This window comes from Protopterus annectens, chromosome 11.part0 (assembly GCF_019279795.1).
Source record: "Protopterus annectens isolate FY-2018-M chromosome 11.part0, PAN1.0, whole genome shotgun sequence".
Lineage (NCBI taxonomy): Eukaryota > Metazoa > Chordata > Ceratodontiformes > Protopteridae > Protopterus > Protopterus annectens.
Genome location: NC_056745.1, coordinates 307,467,709 through 307,489,141, shown reverse-complemented (window position 1 = coordinate 307,489,141; position 21,433 = coordinate 307,467,709). Strand labels below are relative to the sequence as shown.

Genomic DNA, 21,433 nt, shown 5'->3' with positions numbered 1-21,433 from the left:
GACCGAAAAATGAAAACCGTGAATGCCTAAAGAGCGAAAGAAACAGAACCTCGAACTTGCTATTGGAGGGCTGTGCCCCTCATTCCCCCTGCTAAATATATATATTCCAACTCTGAAATCGCACTACAGTGAGGAAAGGGCAAATATTCAAATCTTCAATATACCGCGATCTGGCAAACAACACTTCAAGGTTCCTTTTTTCGCTCTTTAGTTGTTTGCGGTTCTGCTCTTTTGGTCTTGTAATATAGACCCCTGCATAGTTGCCTGAGTCTCAAAAATTGCACTCTGTGTATATTTCATATTACATGAGCTGGATGGCAACTTCTGGCTTCTAATATAGAATTTTTAGCAAAGGGCTTACAAAATAAAATAAAAGCCATTGTCAATGTTTACAAAAACATTCCAAGACTCAAAAGGACCCATCCACACACACCAGCAGTCATCAAGGTAGTGATGCCACATATTAATAAATTGTTTAAATGGATTATAATCATCATAGCTCAGACTAATCTCTAAATACCTCATAAAGAGGACAGCATATATTGGTGCAAAATTTGTGCCCATCGTAGTACCTTTGATCTGCAAGTACCAATCATTCTTGCAATAAAAAGCATTATGTTCCAGTATCAGCCCTCAGTCTGTTTGTCAGTATATCATCCAGAAGATCTGAGCCAATATTTAACTGGTATAAGTCCCCCTTCATGGGGAATACTGGTATATAACAATTGTAGATCTAATGCACTCACATATGAGTGTGGATGTACCTGAATTGCATCCATCAGTTTCAAGAACTCATTACTAACTTAATTTGAGCCCTTTCCAAAGATAACAATAGTTTCAACTGAGTTTCAAGGTAAACTGATAACGGTTCAGTCAAAGAACCTCTACTAGAGGCTACTGGTCTCCCCGGGGGCTTTGTCACTGACTTATGAATTTTCGGTAGACTAAAGTACAGATGGTTTAGGATCATCCAACACTAACTGTTCAAACAATGTTTCTTTAATCATTCCTTCAAATTTAGCTTCATTTAAAATGTTGTTAATAAATGTGTTAAAGACTGAACCTGGATTAAATGGTAGCTTAGTATACAAGATGTTATCATTAAGTTGCCAACTTTTTTGCCATAGTCAATAGAGTCCCAAAGGACTATAGTACCACCCTTATCAGCTTTTACCACAACCAAATTCTCATTATTTTTTAAAATTATTTAAAACAGGTTTTTGTTGTAAACTTAAATTAGAACCATAATTTTAAAAATAGATTGTTGACTTGCATGAAATTTACGAAGTACACAATGCTCAACCATCCTTACTGCTGGATGACAGGGGAGCTGAAATATTGACTTTTTAAATTTATAGGAAGAATCACTGAGAACTTCTTGACTATGGCTGTAATAAAACCTCAGGTTTAAACTTTGCCAAATTTTTTTAACATCAGACACCACCGAATACTGAAAAACATAAAATGAAGGTACGAAACCCACACCTTTATGCAGTACATCTAGCTCATCTTTAGTGAAAGTAGAAGTTAAATTAACAAACTACATTATCCTCATTAGTGGCACAATAACTGTCCCCTTTATATAGTGTTTTTCTCCATTACTAGTCTGAAGGCCTCTTCTGTGTTTGAAATGTTTGTATTTTTTTCCTGCACATCTAAAGGGTCTCCAAAATGCTTTTGTGTGCAGTTTATGTCCTTGGTTATTCAGTTCAGCTAAGTGGTTGCATTGATTTAAATTTTAAATGAATTTAACGAAGAGAATAAAGTGAAATGAAAAGTGGTTTGGTATTCATTTCTTGCCGTATATAGGCTTGTTGTGATTTAGAGTGCTGGAAATCTCATGTCTACTATAGATATATATATATATATATATATATATATATATATATATATATATATACACACACACACACACATACACACACACACATATATATATATAAATTGTGTGTGTGTATATATATATATATATATATATATATATATATATATATATATATATATCTGAAATACACACACACACACACACATACACACCCACAGACACACACAAACACAGACATAGGAGTCAGAGTTAGGTCAACTAGTATTTCAGAGACAATTAAAAATGAAGTCATGTACTTACCATAATGTTCCATCTGTGTTGTCCATTTTCATTCTTCCTCAATCTATGGGTTTGGATCCAAACCTCGGATCAGACTTGGCAGCTTTTTTATAGCTTAGGATCCAACTCTTGCATGCCTAGTTCCTTACCTATAATGCACCTATCCTCCAAATTACATCAGATCGAGTCTGCTGCAGCTGTATAAGCAAATATATATAAGGATGGACAGAGAACTATCATAAGGTAGACAACAGATAGAACCAGGAGGTCAAAAGGAACAGTGGTCCCTAGAACACCTCTGCAAGTCTTCCCAGAAGAGACAGGGGGATGGAATGGGTGAAGGCTGAGGACAAATGAAAATCGACAACACAGATGGAATGTTATGATAAGTACATAACTTCTTTATCTGATTATGTTATTTTCATTTGTTCCTCAACCTGTAGGACAGAGTCCCCAGCTACACTAATCTTGGGTGGCCCTCATGGAAGGATATTCTGGAGCACTGTGGAACCAAAAGCAGCCCTACTTCTAGACAAAATATCTAATTTGTAATGTATGACAAAGGTATGGGAGTTCGACCAAGCAGCAGTTGCACAAATGTCCTCTAACTCTGGACCAGAAGGCTTGAAATGTAGACATGGTCATAGTAGAATGAGCTTTAACATGTCCAGGTAGAGGGGTAAATGAGCTTTAACATGGCCAGGTAGAGGGATACCTTTAGAAGAATATACATGAGAGATACAATCTGTGATCTGTTTAGACAAAGTGAGTTTGGACAATGTTCTTCCTTTTCTAACATTGGAAGAGATTTTGTTCTGTCCAAATAAAAATGCAGATATCTGTGGACATCTAGCAGGTGAAGAGTGTATTGAATTTTGTTCTGGAAACTGGGGAAGAAAACTGGTAGGTTAATGCCCTGATTGATATTGTTTTCAGTGGCACTCTGTCTTTATGAAAAATCAAATAGGGGATTTGGCTGACAATGCTTGTAATTTAGATACCCTTTTAGATGAAGCGATAACCACCAAAAAGGCAGTTTTCCATGAAATATATTTCAGATCTACCCTGGCTGAAGGCTCAGAAGGAGGTAGAACAACAGCTTGTAACATCATGGTTAAGTCCCAAGGAGGAGTGGGGTCCTTTATAGGAGGTCTAAGTAAAAAGGTACCCCTGAGGAAGGTATTACACAGCTTAGATGAAGCCAGAGAAGATAAATTGTCCCCAGTGTGATAATTTAAGATGGCTGACAGTTGCACATTAATAGTAGAAAAACTTACCTTGCTTTGGAAACTTGAAGCAAGAAAGTCCAAAACTGCAGCAACACGGGTTATAAAAGGATCCAAATGTTTTTAGTGAGCCCATATCGAAAATCTCTTCTATTTACTTTTATAAATGTTTCTAGTAGAGGCTTTATGTGAGGATATTAAAATCTTTTCAACCAGTGAAGAAAGCCTCTTGTTTCTAGCCATCACTGGAATTGGAGAAACCATGTTGTCAGTTTTAATCCAGGAAGTTCTTGGTGAATCTGACCTGATGGGTGGTTTAGAAGATCTGGATGCAGTTCCAGCATCCATGTAGGGCATACTAAGTGAGACCAAAGAAATGGGAACCAAATCTGTCGAGGTCAGAAGGAAGCAATGAGGATCACCTTGCTCTTCAACCTCTGTGCTTTCTAAAGAAATTTAGGTATGGGGTAGGGGAGCGTAAGCACAAAGAAGACAGGAGGGCCAAACATGGACTAAAGCATCTCTCAGTGATTGTCCCTGAGGCAGGATCAGGGCAAGGAACCTGCTGCAATTGTTGTTGAGAGGAGAAGCAAAGAAGTCACAGCAAGGTTGACCCCACTTTTGGAAAATCATGTTTACCACCAATTGATTTAGAGACCACTCATGAAGCATCAGAATAACTCTGCTGAGCCTGTCTGCCAGAATGCTGAATTTCCCTGGAAGTTGCATTGCAGTTAAGAAGCGGTTGGAAGAAGTTGCCCATTTCCAAACCCTCATTACTTCTCGACATAGTGGGTAACATCTGGTTCCTCCCTGCTTGTTGATGTACCATACCACAGACATATTATCTGTTTGTATCACAATAGTTTCCAGAGAAAGAAAGCTCTGCAATGCTTGAAATGCTAGAAACACCACTCTCATCTCTAGGACACTTATATGCAAATTGATCTCCTTTGTTGACCACATGCCTTGGCCCATCTGACCCAGACAATGCCTCCCCCACCCTAGCTGAGAAGCGTCCATGGTCAATTTGGCATTGGAACAAAAGGACGTCCCTGTTCGAATTCTTCTGAGTGGAGCAACCATAGAAGTGAGTCCTTGCAGACTCGGGACAATTTGATTGGATGATTTAGTGGCTACAAATGTAACAATCATTGAACTGCCAGCATCTACTAAAGGATTCTCAAATCTGGAGCATTCTGTATGACTCAAGATTATCATGGCAGCCATCAGACCTAATGCTCTGAGGACTAGATCTGCTGGTGGTTTGGGAATGGCCAGAATTTGTTTGATATGCAATTTTTAGGTGTATGTCCTTTATGGGGTCAGATAGGCTAGGCAACTGGCTGTGTGTAGACGTGCTCCTATAAAGTCTATCAGCTGTACTGGATGAAGCTGCAATTTCTGCATGTTGATCGTGATGCCCAGGGTAGGGGCTAGGTAAAGTAAATAGTCCCTGGCTTGTAGTAGCAGATGCCTAGTTGATGCGATCAGGAGCCAGTTGTCTAGATAAGGAAACACATTGAATCTATGCAGTCTCAAGTGAGCTGCTACTACCGTGATGCACTTGGTGAACAACCCGGGGGCTGTGGTGAGGCCAAAGCGAAGTACTCTGAACTGATAATGACTGGCCCCCAGCCATGAGTGGAGAAACTTTCTGGAGCTCCTGTTCATTTTGATGTCACAGAATGCATCCTGAAGGTCAGTCAAGCACATCCAGTCATCCTTTCATAACAGTGATAGAATGGACTGAATTGTGACCATCTGGAACTTCACATTGTCTACTGATTTATTTAGTAAAGTTAGATCCAAGACTTGCCTTAGGTCCCCTGTCTTCTTTGGTACTAAAATTCTGGATCTGACTTGTTCTGCTGGGACTTCCTGGGTGGGTCTTGTTTCTAGCAGCTTTGTTATTTGTAAAGTTGCTTCCTCCCTCTGATTTGGTGGAAGATCAGGGAGGTTTTTCCTTGGTTTTTGTCTTTGGGAAATGGAATGGAATATTGTCTGGATATGATTATTTGTACCCAGCAATCATTTGTGATGGCTAATCAGGCATCTGGGTGCAAGGATAAGTGCCCTCCAAATGCCTCCAGAGAGGGACAGTCAGGCAACCACTCAGTAGCACTGAAAGGACTTATCTGAGAAGAAATCTCATGATCCTTCATTTTGCAGAGCCCCCCCCCCCCTGCTGTGAGGGTGGCATCTACCATTATACTTATTTCCGCTTCTAACTCAGGGGGAAAACCTTTTAATTCCTGAAAAGGACCTTGAGGCTTTTGAACCACAATTTTTTACCACCACACTAGCTCCTGGAGAAAGGTCTTTGTGGGGTAGAAAAACAGATTTCGATGGCAGACAAGGTCTTTTCATCCTTCTCACTATGGGGCCAAACAATAACAATCCGTCAAAAGGAGCACTGATGAAGGACACCTTGAAAGGTTCTACAACGTCACACAGCTGCATCCAGGCATGACACCTTATAGCAATGCCTGAAATGGCAGCCCTTGAGCTACCTCTGTAGTATGCCAGATTAGTCTTATGGGCATGTTTGAGACAGACTCTAGGGTGACCAATCTGGAGGAAAGGGTTTTCTGTTCCACTGCAGACATAGACCCTGAGGTAGAACTAGAGATTTCCTTAATTAAGTCCTTCTGTAGTCTGAAAACGACCCAAACCCTGTAGAACAGTCCCCCTAAACAGATGCAGCAAACTCCAAACGTTAAACAAACTTGCCCTTGATGGAAGGTAACCGGATAAATCAGCAACACTGCAGACCAAATAAAACAAATCTTCTTATTTATTGTACAAGAATAAAAGTGAGCACTTTCACAGTGACAACCACTGCTTCATCAGACAATTTCTTTTGATTGGTCTTCTTGGATTTCAAACAGTATTTATGTGTGGAAGTGGTTTGTAGAAAATGTCTGATGAAGCAGTGGTTGTCACTGCAAAAGCACTTACTTTTATTCTTGTACAAGGAGGACCTGCTCAGAAGCTCTTACGGTCTGGCTGTCCCTGAGGTAGAGGATGAGCAGGCTCAGGTGCAGAAGTCAGAACAGGAGTAGAATCCAAAGGAGGTAGAGTTGAAGTTATGCTTGGCTGAGAGAATACCCTCTCCACCACTTCAAATGCAGAGGGACCTGGAGAGGCCAAAAGCAATCTCTCCTGAACTGTGACTCTAGGAGCAGACATCTCTAAACCCTTATGGATCCTCTGCCCTGAAGGGGGACTCAGAGCCAAGCTGTCAAGCACCAAGGCTCAGAGGCAAAGCAACAGCTTGGAGTACCTCAAAGTTAAGGACATTCCCTCGCATCTGACACCAATGCTTCAGCTCTGAGATCCATCATGCTCAAACAGAGTTGGAGCCAATCAGATCAGAGAAGTTGTCGGAACTCAGGAAGGAAGGGCCACTGGGTCTGACGTATCAATTCTGGTAACCTCCAAATACAAGAGCTCTGAAATGGGAGGTCAGATCAAAGAAGGAATAATCAAAGGCACAGAGGTAGTATGGTGGTTCTTGGATATGGTGGGGGGCACAGCAAACAAACCCCTCATCTGTATCTGCATCCTGATGAATCTCCCCATCATCCTGTCTACCTCTGGTTCAGAAAGACTCTGGGAAGATCTGACACAGGATGACATGGAGGGAGGTCTGGAAGACTTCTTTGGAGTCTCTTGAAGAAATGGAGACCTCATGGTAGGATATACAACCTCCAAAGAGGAACTAGGAGTTTGGTGCTGAGGAGATAATAATAATATTTGTGTTGAATCCGAAGGCCTAGGATCCGACAGTTTCAGGGTTTGGCCAGTGGTTCACAAGCAGCTCTTTTTTTCAGAGACTGGGCAGGAGAGCATTTTCTGTGCTCCCTGGGCTCCCTATGCTTTCCTGTAGGGGTTTTAACCCTGATTCTCAATGTGGACCAGCAACAGAAGCATGCTGGTGAAGAAGACCCTTTAGAATTAACTTGCTGCGGCACTCTACAAGAACACGAGCATTGAAACCCACACAAATATCACAAGTCACATCCAATTGACTAGGCCCTCTGCAGTAAATATCTAGTTTATCAGCCATGTTTAACAACAAAAACAATTTTCAAGGTGAGACAGAGAGAGTCTCAATTGTAGAAAGGTAGGTATTAAATTTAGTTTTAAATCAATCACGACTCACAGGAGCTATGAGAGAAGAAATCACAACTTGCTAGAAGCACAGCAAATGAGCTCTGTGGAGGACAGAGGCATTATGGATAGAGGAGGAGCTTGAGAATCGGATCATAAGTTATAAAAAAAGTGGCCAAGTCACATCCAAGGTTTGATTCTGAACCCACAGGTTGAGGAATGAATGAAAATGACAACATCAGATAATGCAGTTTTTCCTCACAGTAAAACTAAATCTGGCTTTTCAGATTTCCATCTGGAATAAAAATGCCAAGCTATGTCTTGAAAAGCTACCAAAGCTAAACAATAGCTTTTCTTTTGTTTCCTGTCTTTAAAAAATATAAACAGTCCAGAAATCTCTTCAGAAGAAACACCTTCAGAGCACCTGAACACCTGAATGGTGATCTAAAGCATGTCTTTTGAAGCAAGGTGAAGCACAAAGTTGGGAGCAGGTGAGATCAGTTATATTGTTTGTTATGTAGCATTTATATAGCAATAAAGCTCTCAAAAATTACTACAAAGCAGTGGTTCAAATTTGGTATGCAAATTAAAGAACAATTACATAAAATAAGGTGATAAGGATCACAATAAAGAAAAATATACTGAAGAGTACAGAATTATAATTCACAAAAGATGCAAAATTTTAATAAAATGTAAAAATAAAAGAATACATATTTATTCTGGTCATTATGCAACACTGAGATTAGATGTTATGTGTTGGTAAATGTCACCCTCCATTTGTCATTTGTGTTTAACTATATAACAAGAAAACAAAGCTTGCATTTAAAGGTTTATCTGAATGGCAGGGGTTTTATGTCTATCCCTATGAATGATCAAGTCACAACTGCTCAAAAATCAGCTGCTTGATCAGACATGACAAAACCACAGTTCATATACATACCACATGCAGGGGTTGAAAGAAGTATTCCTACACCCTACCCCTAACTTATATGCACTAATGGCATGGTTATATAGTAGTAAGAAAATATAAAACTCCCCATTAAAGGAAAAATGGGCTTGCATTGACAGTGATCCTACATTGCCTATATGTCAAGGATAGAACTATGGACTAAGTGGGCTTGCATTAACAGTGATCCTACGTTGCCTTTATGTCAAGGATAGAACTATGGACTAAAGTGGCTATCAAACATATGGAGGTAAATTCAGAAGATTAATTCCAAACTCTTCAGCAAAAACTATAACGTATTACACTGCTGTAAGGCAGGACATGGGCACTGTTTATAAATAATGCAAAAATGGCAGTGTGTACACAATACTGGAGGATTTGCTACAATGAGGGTAGCTACTATTATTATACTGCTGTCTACAGAAATGTTGGGACTTAAAATGCTGAGTTTCAAAATGCTGAACAAATGACTGAAAATGCAGGAAAATAGTGAATATTAAATATCACTTTCTCTTTAAATATATTTTATGCACGGGCAATCTCCATGCATCCGCTGACATGGAGGGCAAGCCTCGCACATGGGTGAACTAATGTATATCAACTCCAAGACTGCCACACCTCAGAGAAAAGGGAATATTCTGAGAAATGGCAATCTTTGACTTATTATATGCAAGTCCAGATTTTCAGTCATTCATTGTACATATACTGAGACTCTGCATTGCTAGTCTTAGTAATTCAAACAGTTACCTTAATATACTTCTTTATTTCACATCTTAAGCATAAGCATTCAAAGAATACACCCTGTTTTAGTGTCATCACACTTTAGCATAAGTTTTAAAATAAAAAAGCCCTTTTATGCACCAACACTACATGCACGGCTAATACGTGGTATGCTTCTTAAAATGGTACATAAAAGTTTTCTACTATGTGGCATAGAACTGGTGAGGGCAAATAGCTTATCAGCTAAGTAATTACCATAAATATGATAGGGGCAATAATACTCCACTCACTGAAGTTACCTACAATATACCAAATTCCAGATCATCTTTGTGTTTTTTAATACAATTATTAAATTATTATTTAAGTCATAAATACAGATAAATTAATAGAAAATAAAACAAACCATATTAACATTTTTCATTGATATACATTAGACATTACGAATACATTTTCTTTCTTTTCAACAGCTTTCATTTAGTCCAACATTACATAAATTGATCATTTGCATGTATTTTCCTACAAATGCCATTTATCCATATGCAATTTGCTCCTTCCCTTTTCTAAAGATCGGATTGCCAGTTCTTTTACCTCTTTTACAATATTCAGTTCTGTAAATATAGTTGGTTTGAATCTGTTTTACATTTTCTAGTAATTTCTGTTTTGGCAGCCAGTAAAATTAAACTTAATAGGGCCTTACTATATCTAGGTAATTCAGAACCTATGTCTCAGCTCAAGAGAATCATTTCCTTAGTTACAGCCATTTGTTCCTCGATATTTCTAATAAGAGTATTCTGTTGGGAATTTTTTTAATCTGTCAGTTCATTACTCTCCAAAAAATATGCTCCCAGTTATCACACTGCCAACGATTGCTATCTACCCGAGGAAAAATTCTTTAAAGTCTGCTTAAGGTATAAAAATTACCTATGCAAACACTTATAAGCAGAAATCCTAAACCTTCTGGACTTTGTTGCATCCTTAGGAGACATATGCCTTCCCATTCTTCCCTTGTAAACTGCATTTTCAGTCTCTTTTCCCAATCATTTCTAACCTCCTCTGATTGATTCTTATAGTTATAACGCAACAATGTATATGTCCTAGCAATTATCTCGTTTTTCAGGATGCTGATTAACCAGAGAACAAATGTAGTATGGTAAGTTGGAAGCGCTGTAATGTAAAAAGAATTCTGAGCTAAAAGTAATAAAATGGCAACTAAAATAAAATACTGTCAATGTTTTCATTGTGGGGTGACCTCCTCCCCCCACACACACAAACAGTATGTGGAGACAAACCACTCTGCAGTTTGTTTATATCACACTAACTTTTAGTCAATGCACTGTCACAGAAAGGTAGACAGCCTTTTGGATTCATTATGCTAACTGCAAACTACTAGTCTTAAAGAACCACTCTTCAAATTATCATACAGTTGCACATTGCCCACATGCACTGTTATTTAACTAATTTATTAAATCACATACCTTGGCTTGAGCAAGAAAATCTCCAACTGCCATCATTTTTTCATAGTAAAAGTTCACTGGTAATCGAGGTTCATATTTGTTCCAGATATCAAATAAACTGTTAAACCTAGCAAAAGAAAGACAACTTTCTTTTAATGTTTCATACTTGTATATCAAACTTTCTTGATGTTGTGTTATAACTACATATTTTTACTGTTCAATAAATGAGTAGGGTATACACAGTGAAGATGTTAAATGGATTACAGACTGTAACTTGTATTACTACTGACCAAATCATATTTAACAAAACACAAGTCAAAGAAATCACTGTATAGGAAACACAAAAAGACTGAATTTTTAATATGCTGAAACTACAATAAAAGCGTGTGTGTGTGGGCAGGGGGGTGATATCACAACCCCCAGTCCCAGCAGTTTCCTTATACCTTGATGAGTATAAAGTGACTGAACTTCTATCTGGCTGAGTTCATCTTGCTGCTTTGACATCTCTGATCCCTGTTTTCCACAGGAATCACTGCTAGTGCAGTTCATAAGTCTGCACCAACAATGCTTCATTTGTTTTTCACAGACTTCCCTTTCCATCATGTTGCTCTAACCATGAAACTGGTATAAACATGTTCAGTATGTGCCCGGGGCTTGCCCTCTTCTTCTTCTTTCGGCTTTTCCCGGTTAGGGGTCGCCACAGCAGATCACTTGTTTGCTCATGATTGGCAGTGGAGTTTTACAGTGTCAAGTTGCCAGCCTGGCGCCTAACCTTCCATAGAAGGCACACACACGCATGTATTCACGCTTAGGGCCAATTTAGAGTGTCCAATTTGCCCCCTGCAAAAGATATTTTCACTTAAATTTTTCCATGGGTCGAATTCCCAACCACCTTTGCTTGGTGAGCTGATTTCTCACTGAGTTGTAACTCAATGTGTCATTGTGGAAGCATTCCAAATAGCTCACCACAGAAATGATATCCCACGTATTCTAACTATACAAAACAAGTACACAAAATGTTATGGGAGAGTAGCATTCCAACCCCATATACAAGTCACTATGACCCATTCCTAGGCTACCATATCACAAATAAAAGGAGACACTAAAGCAGCATATAAACTTGTTTCTAATATTTCATTTCTAGCAAATATTTCAACACCATTTCCCATCATGACATCCCTTAAATTCCAGAAGATTTTCCCCTCATCTATCTCTCTAGACAAATTGATTCAATAATAACCACATTGACTAAATAAAAACTTATAACTGCACATTATTCAGTAGATTATGATTCTTCAAAAGTATTTTTTATAATACATGATGAATAACACTTAATATATACTATCAGTGACATACAAGTAAATATGCTACTGCTTATCTGCACTGGCAAATAAGCAGTTTAGTTTCTTCACGAAAATATTTAAAACAAGTATTGCAGTGGTGATGGACAGGTTGACAGACAAGCTCAGATAGGAGGCCCCGTGGACTATGATGTTTGCAGATGACATTGTGATCTGTAGTGAGAGTAGGGATCAGGTTGAGGAGACCCTGGAGAGGTGGATATATGCTCTAGAGAGGAGAGGAATGAAGGTCAGCAGACTACAAAAGAATTTATGTGTGTGAATGAGAGGGAGGATAAAGGAATGGTGAGGATGCAGGGAGTAGAGTTGGTGAAGTTGGATGAGTTTAAGTACTTGGGATCAACAGTTCAGAGTGATGGAGAGTGTGGAAGAGAGGTGAAGAAGAGAGTACAGGCAGGGTGGAATGGGTGGAGAAGAGTGTCAGGAGTGATTTGTGACAGACGGGTACCAGTAAGAGTGAAAGGGAAGGTCTACAAGATGGTAGTGAGACTAGCTATGTTATATGGGCTGGAGACGGTGGCACTGACAAAAAGACAAGAGTCAGAGCTGGATGTGGCAGAGTTAGCTCTGATGGACCTTTTGCACATCTGCAAAATAAACAGTACCAGAAACACTAGATCCAATTATTTAAATTTTGCTTGTGACATAAATAAGACATGTTGGCACAACAGATGTGTCTCAGAAGATCCCCGTGCAACAGGTTCCCTATCCAGGTAAAGCAGAGTCCATCCCTAACCCTCTTGAAGTGTAACCTTGACCAATGGATGAGAAATTGGAATGTCACCCTGAGTCTGGCCCCCATGCCTCTGATAGACAGAGCCAGACAGTAATGCCCCAACATACCACCCATATAACCCTTAGAAACTTCCTAACATATCCTCCCCTCATAAAATCCCATGACACATAGGGACATAACTAGGTTGGGTTGCACGGCTAGGCTTATAAAGGCCCTAGCAGACATTATCCCAGGATATATCCCAGGATATATCTATGAACCTATTAACCTATTAATTCAAGAAATGAACCTAAAATAATTACAAAATCGTTCTGAGTGACAATAATAAATTGTTGCCTGCATGTAACTACAGGCAACCCATTCCGAACCCATCATTGTATAAACTTAAAACAGCTAAGATGGTTAGAACTACAACAACAGATTAAATTTCACCAACTAACCATTGCCCACAACATCCTATACAAACCTTCTAATACTCCAAGTTTATCTACCCTCATCACCCCCTATAAAAACCTAAAGTCCTTATGATCATCTCACAAACTTCTTATCCACACCTCAAAACCTAATAACAGAGCTGGGGATTCCCTTTTCTCTAATACAGTAGGCAAATCCTGGAATCTTCTCCCTAATGACATCACCTCACTCACCTCTCTATCTCTGTTTTTAACTTCTCCTCAAAACATACTGGCTATGCCCCTGCTCCAGACCAGACTAGTCATCTACCTCTACTAACTTGACTTACCTATCCACTGCTTATTATCCTCTACTACATTTTCCCACCTTATTATATTTTTCTGTTCTACCTTTCTTCACTAGGTCTATCCTCTTTATATATCTTTTCTTAAGCAAATCCTTTGCTACAATACTACACATCAAACTCCATTTTTTTTCACTTCTGACTTAACCTATACTATGTCACCACACTTAAAAATAGCACTATATTATACTGCAGGTCCTCAGTGTTAGATCCTGCCTAACCTTTCTGCTGTCTTTCACATGTTGCAAGTACTGATGATTTTCTTTCTTTTTTTTCCCCTTTTTTTACTATGATTATTTCCTTTTATCTACCTCTGACTTAACCTGCATTGTTGTCTAACTTCTTTCAATTTGCACTGTTTGTGACTTTTTACCTCAATGTTACATCCAGTTACAACCTCTATGCTGAAATACACATTACCATTGTTGATGCATTTTTTTTCCATACCAGGAAAATTGCTATTTTTACTAGAATATTAGATTTTATTTCTTATTTTTTATTTGTTTGTACTTGTATTATTGTATTTGGACCATGTCTTGGAGCTTATCTCCCCGGGCCTCAACTGAAAATGGACATATATCCAGTTAGACTAGCCCGGTCAACAAATGTAAAATAATAATAAAAAAATGTAACTGCAGACTATTTTTTTTTTAATTTTACCCATTTGCTGACTAGCTATACTAAATAGTCACAAATGCACTTTCAAGATGAAACCCAGAAGCACTATCTAATCAAGTGTGACTTACCCAGGCACAGCGAGTAGCTTATTAACATCTCAAAAGCTTTAGTCCCCTGTGTTAAATGCATGATCTTTAATTTAATTTATTATCCTCTTCCAGATTTTATGACATAATCAACCCATTACAATGCCCGAAAGGAGCAGTCCATTAGCTTGGGAACAATTTAATTGAATACTACAACTAATTAAAATGTCTCCCATTTTCCAAGCTGGCATGATAACTTGAGCAAATATATATATATATAAGGAGGGAGTGTGGAGGCAAAGTTCCCTATATACTGCAAACAAGGGAGTGTAGCCCACTTTGAAAAAAAAGTGGGTTTAGCACTCAAAACAAAATTTTGAAAAACAGACCTATCCGTACCTGACCTCACCATTGTCATTCTTAAAGCACACTGTACTCTACTTCTTGCTGAGCACAGCTGCGGCAGTATCAAGGTCTCTCTCCATTTCTGAGCTGAGTCCCTTTTGCAGTTGTACATGAGGAAGAACCTCTTGCAGACTCACATTTAGTATTTCCCATCTGTTCAAATTAAATATAAAATGTTTTGTCCCATCCAAAATTAGTCACAGATCTTTTTATCTTTAACAATACTAGCCACATATTATTGTTTTTTTATTGATCATGACATACCTTTCTAATGATATAATAAATATTACCAGGCAATAAAAAAGGCTTTCTATAGGATATAAAGTTTGCAACTGCTTGTACCTATCTTCCCCACGAAATCAGATGTTGCCTTCACTTTACATTTAAAACCATAAGAAAATAATTTACAGGGTAACTGTATTCATGGAGAGAACAATAATTGTGTGCTCTAGCTGACTATGAAATCTTTCACAAACAGAATTTGTCAAGAAGGCACCTCATAAATTATATCATTTCTTATTATTTATTTCACAAAACTCCAAACAATACATAAGCAGATGCAATGTGCACTAAATGGGAAACATTCATAGAGCATGTACTCAATAAATATGCTGGTTCTAAGCCTGCTACAAGTGATGTGGCCATTATATATGCCACACAGAATACCTGGTTATGAATATTAACCAAATATACTATAGTTTCTTCCCCGTTCCTTAAACTGCATACTCTATAAAGCTTAATAACAAAGCTCCCTGTAGTCTAGGAGGCCACTTGCCCTGACCTCTGTATTAATGACTGCGTATGATTAACAAATTAGGCCCATTTGTTCTACCTTCAATGCTCATTTCTTTGCACTTCTGTTAAGCTGCAGATCTGAGTTAAACTTCAGTGTGACTGTCCATTCTACCAGTAAATACTTTCTTGTGTCTTTTAAATACAGTCATGAATCCCCTCATTATTTTAACCAGTAACTTCCTTGGTAAGGCCATTTCATACAATTACCCTCTTCTCTGTAAAATAATATTTCTTCACATTTTTCCTGCTTTGCTTAACTTCAGTCTTTAAACTATCCTCATTTTCTGCTGTTTTCCCTTTTCTAAAATGTACTATCTTCTTGGATTGCACTGCTTCTTTGTGAGATATTTAATTTTTTTCTGTTTTGTTCTCTTGTCCACTTTTACACCATAAACTATAAACTCAATTTCTTTTACTTGGTTTCAGGTGTTTACCTACACTATCTCTCAGCATCAGCCTCTGAATTGCCTGCACTTTACATCTACACAGAGATGGGCTACCCAAATCTGCATAAGGTATCACTGATGGAATTTGACAGTCTGTGTTTAAAAGGATAAGAACTTCAGTTTTCTGAAGGTTAAGATTCATACTGTTTAGTCCAGTATCCTTTCAGGCCTTGTTTCTGCTTTTCATACTAATTGCTTACCTTTAGTCTTGTGATATGATCACAACAGGAACAATCAGCTTTGACAAGGGCAAATCATGCTACAGCTGAGAATCTAAACACTGGAGTATGGTGGAGGAGAAACAGAGGGATTTGTTTTATTTTTATAAACTATCTAATTAACAAACTAGCCCTGTATTCATGAACACAGCATGTTGATGCATAAAAGCATATACCACACTATGCCACCAGGGACTGCTGCAGTTCATATACATGAATCATGACAGTCCTTGGCATATAATTCCCATTTTTATGAATGGCATACAGGGACACCCAGTACACTAATGTGTACTATGCACACCTGTGCTCAGGCATGGAAGGTAGTGTCATGTAGCATGACAGTGTTACAGAACATTGTACTGCACAGTGGTGCAGCTGTAGCATTGTCGCCTCACAGCAGGAGGTTCTCTGGTTCGATTCTTGGCTGGAGTGCCTTTTGTGCAGAATCTGCATCTCCTCCCTGCATTCATGTGGGTTTCCTCCAGGTGCTCTGGTTTCCTCCCATGTCACTAAGACATGCGTCTGTAGTGTTTCTCCCCGGGCCTCTGCTGAAAACTGGCTTTGTTCCAAGTCAGACTTTCCTGGTAAACAAATGTTAAAAAATTAAATAAATAAATAAATTATGTTAGATGGACTAAGCAAGTACATTGTGCCTTATCACGTAGCTATGTGTAGCTTTTTGGCACGACATACTGTACTTACATATGCTGCCTTATACCACTACACTATACTCCACCATCATGCCTAAATGTAATTCATAAAGAAATCACAGTCATTAGGCATGACAGCAGACAGACAGGGCTGCATAACATAAAAATAGTAATAATGGGATCTGGTACAGTTTGAGCTCAAAGGGATGAGAGCTCTCCAGCATCAGAGTATGGGATAGGACAACATTTGCCTGCACTCTAGGGGACTATACTGCTGATATGTGATTGATTTTTTTTAAGTGCGACAATGCTAGTATGTTGCTCAGTGCTGTCTACTAACCAATATACTAGCAAGAGTATATTGATCACTATAATCATAAACTATATGCCATCCATTTGTAAGCAGTTGGATTCCCATAACTTACACTACTGTGACAAGAGTACCAGTGTGTACAATGCTGGTGTATGGATTACGAACTGCATATGATCAGAGATTGTTGCCAGGTTCATAGGTAGATACTAGGCTATCTGCCCTAGGGCATTTATAAGCCTAGCCTGAGTGTATTTGGCTTTTGCCTCCCTATTAGATTAGCCTACTGTGCCTCTGTATAGTAGGTCATAGAAGGTAGCCCTTTAAGATTAGCTTACCATGCCTCTGTCGAGCAGGGACACAGAAAAGATCCCAGGGGTGAATTTGCGATTTCCCATCCACGCGTCCAGATTTCGCTTGAAGAGGGTCAGCAAGGGGCTATGTCTAACATGAATTGGTATTTTATTCCAGAGTGAGGGGAGCCTCTGGGAAATGAATCTGTCTCTCCAGCATGTCCTATTTATTTTTGTGCTGAGGTTTAAGTCCCTGGAGCGTGTAGCTCTAAGGGATTTGGATTTTTTGAGGTGGAGCATGTCCCTTAATTCTGGGTTAGACATGGCTTTGTACGTCAGGCATAGATCGCCTCTGAGTAGGCGGTAAGCAACTGAGTAGAGCTGGAGTTTCTTTAGTCTAGCTGCATAGGACATCTGTTTGTAGCCCATGATCCTCTTGGTGAGGTACTTTTGGGGTCTCTCCAGTTGCTGCAGGTGTCGGGTAAGGTACATCCCAAAAGGGGCATTGTATTCAATTATGGGCCTGATGAGTGACGAGTAGGGCGGCACAATGACCTCTCTTGATCTAGATGCGAACCCTTTTGTGATAAGGTGGGCTATATAGAAGGTCTTTCTAACCACTTTGGCAACGTGATTATCAAAGGAGAGATTACTATCTACGTTGGTCCCCAAATCTCTAATTACTTCTTCCGTACTTAATGGATTACCACCTATGTGGTAATTTGTGGGCACTTTGTTTTTCCCAAAGGGGATGACTATGCACTTTTTAGCATTTAGCTTGAGGCCGTGGTTCTGGCACCAAGCATCCGTCTCCATAAGACCCTTTTGGAGGATGCTTGTGTCAGCTGGAGAGTCGATTATGGCTCCCAGTTTGCAGTCATCTGCGAACTTTGTCAGCCATAGTCCCCCCGTGTTAGCCTGAACCTCAGAGAAGTATATACCAAATAAGAGAGGTCCCAGAACTGAGCCTTGTGGGACGCCACTTGTAACTGGTTTGGATTCGGATGTGGCACCTGCGATTCTGACCATGTGGGTTCTATCCCTGAGCCAGTTTGCAACCCATCCTGTGATATAGGGGTTGATATTTAAGCTAGTAAGCCTATTTATGATGCCCGAGTGGGGTATCATGTCGAAGGCTTTTACGAGGTCCAGGTAGGCTGTGTGGACTACCTTGCCCTCATTTATGGCTTTGGTAACTCTTTCAAAGAAATCAACTAGGTTTAAGAGGCAAGATCTGCCCTTAACAAAGCCGAATTGGGTAGGGTCCAGTGTCTGGAGGCTCCCAATGTCTTTGTTTATGAGTTCCATGATAATATGCTCCATAGCTTTACAGACCAGACTAGTCAGGCTTATGGGGCGATAGTTCCCGGGGTCCCTTGTCGCACCACCTTTGTGGAGTGGGACCACTGTAGCTGTACGCTATTCTTTGGGTACATATCCTGTAGTAAGGCTAAGTTTGAACAGTGACTTAATGTGAGGGTTCAGTTCTTCTTGGAGCTCGTGTAAGACACAGCATGGGACACCGTCCGGTCCCATAGATGCTGTGTTTTTTTGCTTTGGAGAGGGCAGCTTTCACCTGTGCATCTGTGATGTCAGGGAGGTTGCATTAAGGTGGGATAGGCATTTGCTCCTTTGAGGGGGAAGGGAGGGGAGAAGTTAGCACTGAATCTGTCTGCCAGGATGTTGGCTATGTCTGTAGGTTTGGTATATTTTGTACCGTTATGCAACAATTCAGAGCATATCTGGGAGTTTCCACCCATATTCCTGACATAACTAAAGAAGGCCTTGTGATTATCTTTAGTGTCTAGGGCAATTTATCTTTCGAAACTGGCCTTTGATGATTTTATGAGGGAATCATAGTTTCTTGCTAATACTGATCAGAGATGCCTCCCTTTTTAGGATTTTGCTCTGTCATGTAGTAGCTTCCTCCTTCTGTTGTATAGCTTATTTATGGCCGGGGTCCACCAGACAGGTCTCCTGTTTTTGGAGGAGCGAGTCTGGGTTTTATTTGGGATAGCACGATCCATGCATTCCTGCAGGTGCTCATAGAATGCAATTGTAAAGGATTCTGCGGATTGGGCTGTATTATCCTCTGGCCCGGGGGCTTTGAAGGATTCCACCTCAGTCTTGAGAAGTGTGAAGTTAGCTTTTGAGAAATTCTTTACAGTGATTTCCTTGGCTGGGGGTGGGGACGGGATATGGATGTCCAGGGAAATTAGTTTATGGTCTGATCTTACCAATGAGGGGTTTACCTCTGGTGTGGAACAGAGTCCCCATGTTGGTGATGACCAAGTCCAATATGTTGTTCCCTCTTGTGGGAGTGGTGACCAGTTGTTCCATCGCGTTAGAGTTTATAAATTCAAGGAACCGTTGGGCAACAGTGTTTGGGCTTGAATAGTTTTCCTAGTCAATGTTTGGGTAGTTGAAGTCACCCAATAACAGTGTTTGGAGAGACCTTCATATTCTCCAGTGTTCTCAGGAATGCCAAGTGGGGTTCCTGTGAAAGGGAGGGTGATCTGTAGCAGGCTACAAACTGAAAGGCAGTTTTGCCCATTGTTAGTTGCACATGGATGGTTTATGATGCTTCGTACAGTGCCTCTAACCTGGAGGTGTATGTATCTTTGATGACTACAGATACTCCCCCCACCTTTTGTGCTTCGGTCCGAGTTTTGGGGCCGAAACGCATGGTATGAGTTATAACCTGGTAGTGCTGGGGTGCTCTCAGGAGCCTTGAACCAGGTTTCTGTTACTGCACAGACATCGATTTTCTCCATACTGTGGAGAGCCTCAAGTGCGTGCATCTTGAGGTTTAGACTTCTGGCATTGAGTAGCATTACCTTTAGTTTTTTTATCCTTGGGTTGTCTATGGAGGTGGGTTTGTCCTTTGAGCCTTGCCTAAAAAGGGCACTATGGGGGTGGCAAGAGCCTTGGCCAGTATACAAAAGCCTAAGGGTGACAGGTGCAAGCCATCCCTAGCGAAGCAACATGGCTTGTCGAGCATGTCACCCCAGGCTGACAGACACTGGATCCCCTTTGAATGACACCAATACTTTAGCCAATTGTTGAAACTGATTATTTTGTCTTTATACTGTGGTATCATTCTTGGTGAGGGCAAGATGCTACTCAAGGTCAGGGTCATACCAGCCTGGGCTACATGATCAGAGAGCTCCTCTATGTCTCTTTTCATGTAGTCCAGGGAGGTACGTCTCAGGTCATTCACACCAGTATGGACAATGATGGAGTCATATTTGTACTTGCTTTGGAGTGACATAAGTGCTTGCGTTATGTGGCGGATCCTGGCACCCTAAAGGCAGCTTACAGTGACCTTCTCCTTGTTCAGTCTGGTGAGCGGGACGTCAGTGTGCCGGACAATAGAGTCCCATATAACGAGTGTATTTGGTGTGTTGTTTAGCCTTAAGGGCTGCGACTGTGAGGCACACTGACTTTGTGAGATATGTGATTCGTGGGTATTGTTGAGGGGTGGCTGTTGCTTGGACATCTGCTTTGGAGGTCTTTGCTGCTTAGGCAGATTTTTATTTAGAGCCTCCGAGTATGTTTTTGTGTGTTTATGTGTTGGGTATGCAGATGCAATAGGTCTATGTGAGACTGGATTTGTGGTGCGAGTGATTACCTTTTCCTCCTGACTGACTGTGCCAGTCTTGGGTTGAGAGAGCTCTGCCTCCAGTTTGGCTGTGTAACTGCATCTCTCACATGTATTAGAGTTTGTTGGAAGCAGGAGAGGGTTGTCTGTGTACATAAGGCAATTGTAACATTGCCTCAAAATTCCCAGATTCACCAGCTGGACTGAAGAGTAACCCTGAAACTGACCCTTGGACATACCAGATTAGTATAGGGAACTGTTTTTTCACTGATCAGATTAGTAAAGGAAACTGATTTTACACTTGATCAGGAAGGACCAATCGGGAGCCTACTACCTATGAGAAGTCTAGGAGGGTGTAGTGCTTTAGTTAGTTAGTGTATCCATATAAGACCTGAGCAAGTGCAAAGCTTTAGAAAGAGAAAAGAGTGCTTACTTTGAGAGTTTCAACAGTTCTAAGGGAAAAATGAAGAGTAGACTTTGTGGAGCCTGGAAGAGTTTAAACCTGTTTAGGTGGCGCTGCTCAGTGCGCAATACCACGCAAAAAGAGAGTTGTAGGGTTTTAAGAGAGAGATCAAGGAGTTTAGAATTGAC

General features: G+C 40.1%; 1 protein-coding gene across 1 annotated transcript in view; it reads right to left on the bottom strand.

The window, feature by feature from the left end:
• The window catches only part of CFAP54 (cilia and flagella associated protein 54), a 2,749,537-nt gene that overhangs the window by 2,691,009 nt on the left and 37,095 nt on the right, over positions 1–21,433 (bottom strand). The window contains exon 4 of the mRNA XM_044087198.1: positions 10,588–10,693. Coding sequence (XP_043943133.1) covers positions 10,588–10,693 — 106 coding nt within the window. The remainder of the gene's footprint in view (positions 1–10,587; positions 10,694–21,433) is intronic.